The sequence below is a fragment of the Pongo pygmaeus genome, chromosome X, assembly GCF_028885625.2.
Source record: "Pongo pygmaeus isolate AG05252 chromosome X, NHGRI_mPonPyg2-v2.0_pri, whole genome shotgun sequence".
In the NCBI taxonomy this organism is placed as follows: domain Eukaryota; kingdom Metazoa; phylum Chordata; class Mammalia; order Primates; family Hominidae; genus Pongo; species Pongo pygmaeus.
The window spans coordinates 3,128,573-3,141,646 of record NC_072396.2 but is presented as its reverse complement, the minus strand read 5'-3'; the positions used below and the strand labels follow the sequence as shown (position 1 = coordinate 3,141,646).

The 13,074-nt window shown below is 41.9% G+C and overlaps 1 protein-coding gene and 1 non-coding gene across 2 annotated transcripts in view; both read left to right on the top strand.

Moving 5' to 3' along the window:
• LOC134738995 (uncharacterized) overlaps positions 1-12,817 on the top strand; it is a 52,636-nt gene extending 39,819 nt beyond the window's left edge. The window contains exons 3-4 of the mRNA XM_063660081.1: positions 1,028-1,150; positions 8,913-12,817. Of these exons, the coding sequence (XP_063516151.1) occupies positions 11,592-12,608 (1,017 nt within the window). The 5' untranslated portion in view covers positions 1,028-1,150; positions 8,913-11,591 and the 3' untranslated portion in view covers positions 12,609-12,817. The remainder of the gene's footprint in view (positions 1-1,027; positions 1,151-8,912) is intronic.
• LOC129025559 (small nucleolar RNA SNORA48) lies at positions 4,292-4,426 on the top strand. The gene has a single exon (XR_008497306.1). It is a non-coding gene; the product is annotated as a small nucleolar RNA SNORA48 (small nucleolar RNA).
• Positions 12,818-13,074: the final 257 nt, after the last annotated feature.

Genomic DNA, 13,074 nt, shown 5'->3' with positions numbered 1-13,074 from the left:
CTAAAGTGGGTGCCATGGGCTGCAACATGGGTCTCCCCTGTCCCCAGATGTTCATGTCCTGATCTCAGGAATCTGTGAATCTTTTGCATTACATGGTAAACAGGACTTTCCAGATTAAGGCTCTTGAGAGGGGAGATTATTCTGGATTATTCAGATGAGCTCAGTGTAACACCAAGCTCCTTGGAAGAGGGCAGCAGCGAGGAGTCGAAGACATGCGATGAAGAAAGCAGAGAGAGAGAGACAGAGATAGAGAGACAGAGAAAGAGAAGGAAAGACAGACAGAGACAGAGAGGGACACACAGAGAGACACACACACACACACAAAGAGAGAGAGACAGAGACACAGAGACAGAGAGAGACAACGAGAGATGGAGAAACACAAAGACAGAGAGACAGAGAGACAGGAAGAGACAAAGAGACACAGGGAAAGAGAGACAAAGAGAGACAGAGAATGGGAGACAGAAAGGCAGAGAGAGGGAGACAGAGGCAGAGGCAGAAAGAGAGGCAGAGAGAGGCCGAGACACACAGAGGCAGAAGGAGAGGTAGAGAAGAAAGAGGCAGAGACAGACAGACAGAGAAGGGGGAAGTGAAGCGACAGTCCTGGTTTTGAAGACAGAGGAAGGAGCCATGAGCCAAGGAATGCAGGCAGCCTCTGGAAGTCAGAAAAAAGCAAGAAAGGATTTCCCTGGAGCCTCCCGAAGACAGCAGCCCTGCTGACCCATTTTACATTCTGACCTCCAGGGTGACTGGGGATGTGTGAGGAGAAGGGAGCAAGGGACAGGAGACCCAAACTCCACAGTGAACAATTGGCTTGCTTGGGAGTGAGCCTGCAGAGGAGTGTGCACTGCTTTTCTAGAAGCTGGTGTTCATGGCTCACAAATCTTCATTGACCAATCTCTAAGCTGTCATCTCTAAGCTCTCATCAAGTCGGTTATTCCATGGCATTTGGAGCAGAAACTGGCATTTGATAACTGAAGTCCATTCTCTCGCTCGCTCGCTCACTCTTTTTTTTTTTTTTTTTTTTTAGACAGAGTTTCACTCTCATCGCCCAGGCTGAAGTACAGTGGCACAATCTTGGCTCACTGCAAGCTCCGTCTCCTGGGCTCAAGTGATTCTCCTGCCTCAGCCTCCCAAGTAGCTGGGACTACAGGTACCTGCCACCACGCCCAGCTAATTTTTTTGTAGTTTTTGTAGAGACAGGGTTTTGCCATCTTGCCCAGGCTGATCTTGAACTCCTGGCCTCAAGTGACCCTCCCGCTTCAGCCTCCCAAAGTGTTGGGATTACAAGCATGAACCACTGAGCCTGCCCTGAAGTCCTTTCTCAAGTGAATTCAAATTTGTTTTGAGGTGGTAATGTTTCAAACTTAACAAGCAAACTATAGTTGCTAGCCTCTCATTCAACTAGTTGGGGCCAAGTAACTAAGCTCAATAGGATTGCAGTAGAAATGTCACGGGACATTTAGGAAGACTGCAGAGAAAGAGCTAATTCACTTGGCACAGAGGCCATTTTGTTCCTCACTGCTCCCTCATCTGCTTTCTGGGATGTAGATACAATGGCTGGAGCTTCAGCATTCACACTGAGTCATGAGGCAAATTTGAAGATGAAAGTCATGAATTAGGGTGGTAGAAGAGATAAAAGGAAGGAATCTAGTTCCTGAGCATCTTGAAGCCAGATTTTTTTTGGAACGTTCTTGTTCCAAGTTGTCTGTAGCTTTCAGTTTTGTTGTTTTTACTTTTGCCTTTTCTGAACCTGAGATTCATCTGTTATTAATTCTCTCAAGAACAACTACCTGGTGCATCTTGCTGAAATATCTGGCTGTCAGTGAATACATACTGTCTCCTTTCTAAAAGTCTTACTCAGTTGTGATTTTTATTTCATAGTCACCATGCTTCTCTAGTTTATTTGCTCTAGATAGTGAACTACTAGTGCAAAGTTGTTATTATTGGAAGAACCCAAAATTTCTATGTTTTAACCCCAAATAGGATCATGTAATTGTCAGTTTATTGAACCCTTTGGTAGATGAATGTGAACTTATTCTATTGATGCACCCATCTGTTTGCATGCATGTTTGGAGTCGGGGGTAAATGAAAAGAGATTCTCCTTCTCTTCCTAGAGCTCTTGGTCACGCTGCCCCAGGGACTGAGCATGAGCATGGAAAGTGTGACAAAATTAACATTTCCCCAGCACACTTCCCAGTGTTAACTCTTTGTCTTTACCAGGTACCCTTGTTGAGCATTGTTTCCAAGCTAGGAAGAGTGTAAGCTTCCTGTTCCGTTACCACTGCAGATGTCTGCTTCATGACATCTGCTTTATGACATCAGTTACGGATGACTGATCTTTACCTTTGCTGAAGGGTCAGAAAAATTCACAAGCCTCCTAAGATTACAGTAAACAGTAGCAGTAAAGTTAAGCTGTCGTTTTGGGCAAGAAATGCCCTCATATGTGTCTAAATATTTTGAGTGCCAATGCTACTCATCTGCTAGTTCTCCAGTTTGCTGGGAATTGAAGAAAAAGATTTCTTCCTGTTGGAAGAGTGATGATGATATCCCTGCATTGTGAAACTTCAGCCAAAGCAGAAAGGTGAAATCAACAGACAAAATTTTACAAGTTGTATATCATAGGCTATTTTCCCCCTAAATTTACTTTTGGGAGACTGTGGAGCCATGGGGGTTTCTGTAAGATGGTGGAATATGAGGCTGGGTTTAAAATGGCAAATTGAACAGTGAACAGGGTTGCAAGCCTCAAGTTGCTTTATAGAAATGAATGAATGAAGATGGGGTATCCGTCAGAGCCCCACAGGGAGTACATTTCACCCAGGATGTCCAAGTGTGGAGATGTTAATAAAAGCACTGATTATGAACGAATGGAAAGAAAAGACAGAGAAAGGAGTTCAGATGAGGCTGACCAGAGAGGCTGATTCTAGCCTCTGCCTGTAGGGAAGAGGCAGGAAAAGAAAGTTGTGGAATCTTGTGAGAAATATAATTTGGAGGACATGGACTGCGAGTGAGTGAGAGCTTAGAAAGATGTGGAAGCCACTTTGAGCTTGGGAGAACACGCGGGATATTGTCAGCTTGGAAGGATGGTGAGGGTCCCCGTGAGCTTGAAGGATACAGGAGGGTCTGTGAGCCTGGTGCGGTGCAGGTTGTTTGCAGGATGAAATCAGAGACTTTCTCGTCCTGCTACCTGGTAGCTGTTTTCCTTATTTTCTGTTCGTATTAGTCCATTCTCACGTTGTTGACGGCTATCGTGATACCGTGATTCTTGTCTTCCTAGTTTAAAAGAATTTAAACACAGACACACAGCCAAGGAGATGCAGCATAGAGTAAATTATTGCAAAACAAAAAGAGTATTTTGAAAGTCAGCGGGAGAATAGAGAGTACAACCTGAGAAAGTAGATTTAGGGCAGGCAGCTAGTTAGGGTGAGAGAGTATTGATTATTGCTGGAGAAACTCCCTTTATGGGAGTCTTACATGATGATTCATAAGGAGGTGGAAAGAGGTGTTGCTATTAAGCATGTTCTGGGTGGTCCTCTGGGTGCACATGAGCAGTAGCTGTACATGCTTTTTCATGCATTGCAGATCTCATTAGCATCTTATATCTCTACCCGCAGGTGTGCTTTTTACTATTAAAATGAGCAAAGGGTCAATTTGAGGACCGGTAACATCAAAATGTGCATGCTGTCTATAAGGGAAAGTTCCTACTGAAGAATTATTTTGCTTGAATGAGTTCAATGACAGTGCAAATGCTGAAGCTTACTGTGTTGACTGTACGGTCGTGGTAACCATGGTTGCTGCACACAGAGAACATAGTCATTTTCTTGACTGCCTGTCCTGCCTCAGCACTGCTGAAAAGAAATACCTGAGACTAGATAATTATGAAGAAAAGAGGTTGAATTGGCTCACAGTTCTGCAGGCTGTACAGGAAACATGGCAGCTTCTGCTTCTGGGGGGGCCTCAGGAACTGACAATCATGGTGGAAGGCGAAGGTGGAGCAGGCATCTTAGTGACTGGAGCAGGAGGAAGAGAGAAAGGCGTGGGGAGGTGCTACACACTTCTGAACAAGCAAAAGATTTCATGATCACTCACTCACTATGATGAGAGCAGCACTGAGCAGAAGGTGTTAAACCATTCTTGAAGGACCCACCCCTATGATCCAGTCACCTCTCTCCAGACCCCACCTCCAAAACTGGGGAATACAATTTGACATGAGATTTGGTGGAAACACAGATCCAAACCCTATCGCTGACTGTCTTTGAGTGCCTTTCTGATTTGTCCTAAGAAGCTCAATTTATTTCCCTGACCTGGGTAGAGTGGCATCCGGTTGGTGGTGCCCATCTCATATCAGCCAGGGACAAAGCAACCCCTTGTTCCTCCCAGCTTGGCTTTTCATCTGTGCCTATGCCTGGTTCATGCCTTGGACACATTTTTTTTTAAAAAAAGTAAAGCTAATTTTAAGGGATAACAGCATGGCAGAAAAAGGGGTAAATAAATGGAGAATTGGACCACCTATGTAGAATAACCAGCGTAGACTTGTGTAAAAAATAGAGTTTGCATAAGACAATCAATCATGAAGCCACACACACACACATGTCCCCCACAAGTGAGGATGACACATGAAAAAGTGACTCTTCCAGATCCTTGGGGAAAAATATGATTCAGAATCTCTCTTCAGAAGTCACTGGTTTTTACTGTGGAGTTGTAAACGGTCAGTCTGTGCTCTGGAAAATCCTGACGTGAGTGAGACTTGTGTTCAGTTTCCTGTTAACCCCTTTTTGGAGTCTGCCTTCTCCTTTAGCAGATGAACTCCTGTTAATTCCAGGCTCTCTGCTGCAGTGAGGGGTTTGTCTTTCTTGGAAGTAAATCAGCTGGGTTTTCTAACCTGACAACCCATTTGCTGACAGTGCACTAATTTATTAATTCTTACTCAAGTGTCAATGGCTACTTAATTATGGCAACAGGCAAACAGCACTGGCATTTTACCAGACCTAATGTTGTAATAGTAGAACACCTACTGAGTGGAAATTTTAATTACACCCAGAAGAGCAGGGGGACGCTATTTTATCTACGAGTTGGCTGTGAGGAGAAACTGTCTGATTTGCTCTTTTGCAAACAGCATTTGTATCTACTCTCTCCCTTTTTTTCCCACTCCAAATTATTCTCTCCTAGTTTCCTACTCTCTGTCAAATTATCTGATATTAACACCCTTTCCTCCCCTCCCCTCCTCTCCTCTCCTCTTTTCCTTTCCTTTCCTTTTGACAGGATTTTCCTCTGTCACCCAGGCTGGAGTGCAGTGTCGCAATCATAGCTCACTGCAGCCTCCAACTCCTGGATATATATATTACATATATGACAGTCATTCCTTAAAGTTATAATGAATCTGTCCTATACTAATGTACCATTTTTTATTTTATATACCATATTTTTACTGTATATTTTAATGTTTGGAAGAGTTTAGATACAGAAATATTTACCATTGTGTTACAGTTGTCTACAGTATTCAGTACAGTAACCTGCTATACAGGTTTGTGGCTCAGGAGCCACAGGCTAGACCATTTAGCCTAGGTGTGTAGTAGGCTAGACCATCCAGGCTTGTGAAAGTGCATTCTGTGATGTTCACATGATGAGGAAATCACCTAAGGACGTAGTTATCAGAATGTAACTCTGTTGTTAAGTGACACATGACTATAGCCTTTGCCACTACTATGGTCTGAATGTTCATGTATTCTCCAAATTTATCGTAACTCCCAAGGTTATAGTATTAGAAATTGGGGCTTTGGGGAGGTGATAAGGTCATGGGGGTGGAGCCCCATAAATGAAATCAGTGCCCTTATAAAAGGGACCCCAGAGAGCTCCCTCACCCCTTCCACCATGTAAGGACACAGCAAGAAGGTGCCGTCTACGTACCAGGAAGGAAGTCCACACCAGACACTAAATCTGCCATGTGTTTATCTTGGACTTCCAGAGTCCAGAACTGTGAGCAATAAATGTCTGCTGTTTATAAGCCACTCAGTATACTGTATTTTGTTATGGAAGCCCAAGTTGACCAAGACAGTTACAGACTGAGATCTGAGAAATCCCATGGTTTCGGGCATGAAAAAAAAATTAGAGACAGGACCGGTGGAGGTTTTTTCTCAGAATTTAGTCTTTAATTTGAGTTCCATTCCAGAGGCCATTTCTTACTGTGATTGGAAATGTCTGAGTAGCCTGTGTTCTCTTTCTTTGTATTCCTGCTCTGATCTTATCTTCTAGTCTCCAATCAGGAAGTTTAATCTTGACAGGCACTGACAGAAATGAAGAATGTGACCATTTCCTCCAGGGTGACCGTGTGTTTTAAGTTCTCTGAAAAAAAGTAGCATGCACAATTTTGTACATTCTTATTTTTTAAATAAAACTATCTACTTTCAAAGAATAACATGCTATGGATGGAGAAATCTCTTCAGTGCATGGTCTGACTTTTGTTTACTGTAATTTGGTGATTTGATGATAATCAGAGAGGAATCAGAGCATTGATATACCTGCTGGGGACATTAAAATGGGATTGAGACAGAGTTAATTCCCAACTGGGGAACAATGATGCAATGTGTGAGAACCATGCCTGTCTACAACAGCTCTTGGGCTTAGGAAAATCTGCACATAATTTCTTGTAGAAACGGCTGCCTAAGGGCGGTAGGCTGTTGAGGTCTGCAGTTTGTCTGGTCTTCTTCTGACAGTTCATAACAGATTTTTTCTTAGCATATACTGCTTGCACACCCGCATTTGGGTAGGCAGATGTCTGCAGGTGGAAGGTGACATTTTGCTTAAAGGATACTGTGCAAACAGTGCCTCATCTTGCATACAGCCAGGAAATATATATCTGTAACTGTGACCACATGTGTATGTTATTTAGTGATGTCATGAAAGAGTTGCTTATGCTGTAGTCAGAAAAAAACGGGTGAGGTTAACAGGCTTGGGGAATTTTAATCTTGGACAGCCTAACACTTTGGTGAACATAAAGGCAGTCTGGATAACCCATTGAGACTATATATTTTTTGTTGCAGAAAAGCATCTATATGCTTGAAATACACATCTTTGTTACACATATGGAGACTGTGAAGGCTGTCTTTCTTCCCAAGCATGTACAGCTAAGGCTACGTTTTCTAAATCCCAGATAAATTGAGTGCAAAAACTCCAATAGTAAGAAATACCACTAAAGGAACAAGACATGTCCTCTACAGCATATGCTATGTTCTTCTTCTGCTTAGTCTTGCTAAAGCAAATAATTTTAATTCACAGGTGGATAGTCTTGAAGGTATCTTCTTTGTTTATAGACTGAGGTTTACAGAAACTAAACAAATGTAAATGTTGTTATCTACAAACAAAATCAAAGATGATAAATTCAGATTAACTGTAATTATCTGGATGTTTTATGCAAAAATGTCTTTCTTTTGAAACAACCCAACATCAGAAAGCAAAGCATGAACTATAATTAGATCATCTCAGTACAGACCTAGTTTCCCATTTTACTGGCACTGTACTAAGTTGTCTAATAGGTGAATTACTCATAATATGCTGGGTTTGATTTTTATCTTTTCAGGATAGAATTATAATGATTTTTTAAATTTTTATTTTTATTTTATTTTATTTTTTGATGAGGTCTCACTATGTTGCCCAGGCTGGTCTTGAACTCCTGGGCTCAAGCAATCCTCCCACCTTGGCATCCCAAAGTGCTGGGATTACTAGTGTGAGCCACCATGCCCGGCTTACAATGATTTTTTTTAAAGTCCATCAAATTGTATTTGCATTCTTTTGTTCCCCTCAAAATATTAGGTGGAATATTGCATAATATATCTAACTTTTTAAAAGAAGTCATTTAAAACTCAATAGTGTAAATCTGACAGTGTTTGAGCTGGCTCAAGGTTTTGCATTAAATAGAAAACAGCCCGACTCACACTCCAAACATCTTACATTAGGGTTTCAAGGGATAGAAGCAAGAGTTGACCCAACTGTGTTTGAAAATTTCCAGAATCTCTTATCGCACAGGTATGCTGCTTTGATGTTTTGACAATTCTGATGGCGAGATGCTTTCTAGTAGGCTGATTTATGATTGGGCTCTTCCCTCAGCTCCATCTCCTCAACTCAGGGAGTTTTCCAGGCTTCTCTTAGTTTCTGCCTTCCAGTCATAGCCTGGAAATGCTCTCAAGGCAGTGAGCTGGGGCCACCATAGGTCTCACTTTGTTTTTCTGCTTCTAGAGAATCACTGTCCTTTTTTTTTTCTCTTTTGAAAATTTATTTATTTTCCCTTTATTTTAAAAATTAATCTTCTTTTGAGAATCACTGTCCTTAACTGCCTGGTATCCAGTCTTGAAAACAGTTCTCCCTTAAATGGTTGACTCTTTACTTTTTGGTCATTTGAGGCTGGAGGGAAAACTCTATTTTTATTACTCCATCTTGACCGGAAGCGTAAGTGTGGTGGCCAACTTACACTGGTTTGCCTGTGGTTTTCTTGGTTTTAGCTTGAATGTTCACATCCCAGGGTGTGTTCAGCACTGAACCCCTAAGTTCTGAGTCAACTAGATGGTTGGCCACCCTAGGTGGATGTCCAGATAACATTCTTGCACTCTGCTTCCTTGATTTCTCTGGTTTTCTAGTAATGGTAGACTGTCCAAGTTATTCTGTTTCTTTGTTAAACTTATATAAAATGCATGCTATTCCTAATGTCTGAGAGCTAAAGGTGCTGTCTCTATTCAGTGGACATCCTTATAAAGCTTATAATTTTTTATGGCTTGTGAACTGAAAAAAATGACACCTAAGAGGTGACAAATTAAGTAACATGAAACTGTGTGTGTGTGTGTGTACATATTATTATATATATAAACAACATCAGACAAATCTGGCTCAACTTTCATGTAACAAAATTGTGATTTGTTCTTCAGTTGCCATGAACCCCCACATTGAGGATCATGTAACCTGAATGTGCCCAGATGAACCAAGCATGCAACTTGAGAGAAAGCTAACTGAGGAGCAGGGACTGAATTAAGAAGCAGACACCACGTGTCAAGATTCAGGATCCAATCAGATTGAACCCTGCCATCACCCTATGGCAAGATCCAATCAGATCATGCCTCATGGCATCACTTCATTGCAAGGTCCAATTAGATCTTGTCTAATTACCTTGTGCTTATAAAACCTGACCCAAAGCCCAGCTCACAGAGACAGATTTGAGCATTACCTCCTGTCTCTTTGCCAGCTGACTCACAATAAAGCTTTTCTTTTGTCAAAAGCCAGTGTCATGATATTAGTCTCTATGTGCATTGAGCAGTGAGCTCATTGATTGTTTGGTCATCTATAGCTCTATCTATAGCTATAGATACTCATCTACAGAAACATCAGGCCTGTGTAATGATAGTAATGATGCCAAACATGTGCTGTAAGACCATACGGTCTTTACGGGTTCTCTGATCACCATAATCCAATATAAAACGTTCTTTTTTGAAGTTGAGCAGAAAGAGAGATGAGGAGAAATCACTTACTGGGTTGAGGAGAGTAATGCAAAAGATATTTGGAGAGTAGGAGGAGGAAGTGGGCTGGATAAACACAGTAGGGACTGCATGTTGGCCACTTCCATAGAGACTGTTTCTGAGGCGAATGTACTCATGCCAGGAAACAAAAATAAAGAGATATTTTAGTTTATGAGTGTATCTACTTTCCTAATGTGCAGCTGTTTATTAACATTAATGGATGTCTGGATTTTTTTTTCACTCCATCCAAATTTAAAGCTTCATAGAATCCTAAACTTCAGTGTTGGAAGCAGCCCTAAACCCAATCACCCCACTTCTTTCAAGCAGAGTTCTTATCCAGGATTAGAAATCAAAATCCCAGGGAGAACATTATCAAAGGTCATGCACCCTATTCTTTTTCAGCAGGTCTGGGAGAGGGGAGAAAATCTTAACTACCTAGTAAAAAAAATTCCCAGATGGATCTTCCTGATGTGTACCCTTAAAGAGTCACCATTATAGGGAAAAAGAGTACCTTAAAAATAGTTGCATTTTCCACTTGATCATGCCCAACAATTATGTGAATGAGAAAATGACATATTTTGCAACTAACCAGCCAAGCTGAAAAGATTTTTTCCTTCTGTACGTTCATTAGCAAATTGGGACAATTTAACTCGCATCCTAGCCAATTTCTGCAGAAGCCGGGGCTGCGTGTCTTTAGCTGGTTTGCAATGATACAAGCAGCTGTATCTCCACTGGATGGAATGCACTGTCTAACACATGGCATGCAAAACAGGATATGAGAGCATTTTGGCAAGCAAAGGGACTCAGTTTCAAGGAGCTCTGGGGCCTCTCAGCATCCACGCTGCCCCCACTACCTGCTGACAACTCACATCAATGCCTGGATGTATGGATCTTGCTGAAAAATCAAAACGTAACTGAGAAATAGAAATGCAGAGATTGAATATTGTGCAAGGTAGGACGAAGGCAGGAAGGAGACTTGCCAATAAGATAAATGTTGAATGAATACCTGTAGATAATCTGCCTATGGTTGGGCTGATAGTAGAAAGTACGAAGGAAGTTTGCTTAGACTGATTCCTCAACCTGACATTGAAGCAAACACATGGTGGGGAGATGCTGGCATTCATGGGCGGAATGGTGTTGAAAACAAGTCAAACACAGAGCAAACTTGTCCTGTCTCTACTTGGGTTCATATCCTTTCCCTTTGCAAACTGAGCTGTGGTTCAGAGGCAGTGGAAGCCATCACCTGGGGCTTCAATTCTTTCCAGACTTACCCTTCTGTGGAACAAAGTTTTGTGTCTAATCCATTATGGGGAGATTGACTTTAACATGTTTATCTTTCTCCCTTTTTCCTTACTTTTTCTCCTCTTCTTCCTTCTCTTTCCTCCTCTTCCTTCATCTCCTGCTTTTTCTCTTTTCCTTCTCCCTTTTCTCCTCCTCCTTATTCTTCAGGGCTTACCCTTTATGTTAATGCCCAAACAATATGATTTGAGTCTAACTTAGACACTGGGGAAAAGTTTATTCCTTGTGGGTGCCTTCACTAGTACTTATGATATCAGTACACAGCATCCAAAATATGACATAAGCCTCTACCTTAATTCTCCAAATGCAGTTAAATCTAGGTGGTGACATATACCGCAATCTTAATGTGTTGGCTAATGACAGGCAGAACAAGCCAAAAAGAAAAGAAAAGAAAAGGAGAGAACCTTAATTTGGAAACTGCCAATGATAACTTTTACGGTCCATTGCCATAATCCCCGCTGGTAGGTTCTTGAAGGCACTCTTGATATGATACAATGAATGTCGCATTTTACTTCCGTGGTTTTCCTCACCAAAACCTGTAAGCCCAGTCTGATCTTGAAAAAAAAAAAACAAAACTGACAGATCCTAATTGAGGGATATCCTAGAAAATACTTGCCAAGTGTCTTCAATACTGTCAAGGTCATCAAAAACAAGGAATGTTTAAGAAAGTGTCTCATCCAAGAGGAGCATAAAGAGATGTCATAACTAAATGTAATGTAAGATCTTGGAAGATGCTGGAACAGAAAGAGGATATTGGGGAAAACCAAGGAGATCTAAATAAAGTAGAAAATTTAGATGATGATGATGGTGATGATCATGATGGTGATGGTGATGGTGGTGATGGTGATGACGGTGTTGGTGATGATAGTCATGATGATGGTGATGGTGATGGTGGTGATGGTGATGATGGTGTTGGTGATGATAGTCATGATGATGGTGATGATCATGGTGGTGGTGGTGATGGTGATGACGGTGTTGGTAATGATAGTCATGATGATGGTGATGATCATGGTGGTGGTGGTGATGGTGATGACGGTGTTGGTGATGATAGTCATGATGATGGTGATGATCATGGTGGTGGTGGTGATGGTGATGACGGTGTTGGTGATGATAGTCATGATGATGGTGATGATTATGATGGTGATGATGATGGTGATGACGGTGTTGGTGATGATAGTCATGATGATGGTGATGATCATGGTGGTGGTGGTGATGGTGATGACGGTGTTGGTGATGATAGTCATGATGATGGTGATGATCATGGTGGTGATGATGATGGTGATGACGGTGTTGGTGATGATAGTCATGATGATGGTGATGATCATGGTGGTGGTGGTGATGGTGATGACGGTGTTGGTGATGATAGTCATGATGATGGTGATGATCATGGTGGTGGTGGTGATGGTGATGACGGTGTTGGTGATGATAGTCATGATGATGGTGATGATCATGGTGGTGGTGGTGATGGTGATGACGGTGTTGGTGATGATAGTCATGATGATGGTGATGATCATGGTGGTGGTGGTGATGGTGATGACGGTGTTGGTGATGATAGTCATGATGATGGTGATGATCATGGTGGTGGTGGTGATGGTGATGACGGTGTTGGTGATGATAGTCATGATGATGGTGATGATCATGGTGGTGGTGGTGATGGTGATGACGGTGTTGGTGATGATAGTCATGATGATGGTGATGATCATGGTGGTGGTGGTGATGGTGATGACGGTGTTGGTGATGATAGTCATGATGATGGTGATGATTATGATGGTGATGATGATGGTGAAGGTGATGATGATGATGGTGATATAAGCTTCCAATGAGAGATAAAGTTGTTTCTAAGTATAGGTCCGACGTGGCTTAGTAGGTACACAGGAAAGTCTTTTCAGGGAACCTAGCTCTCATTGCTGTCTTTGCTATAACAAAGAGTGTTATACATGCTCAGCAAACAATATCTACAGGAAATAGCCCTCAGGAAAGTAAAAAAAAAAAAAAAAAAAAAAAAAAACGCAGCAGAGGGCCAGCCCTTTCTTCTCATAGCTCATTGATACACTTGGTCACATGCTGCCACTACCTGCAAGGGAGGCTGCAGAAAGGTATCCCTACAGGGGCAGACATGTGCCCAACAAAAACTTTGGCATGTCGGGGGATACTCCATGACAAAAAATACAAAGGAGAGAATGGGAGTTACCAATGTCTGTCTTATTCTTCAGAGAGATGATGATTTGAACCAGGAAAACAGCAGAGGGACTAAGGAGAAAGGGAAAGATTGGAGAGG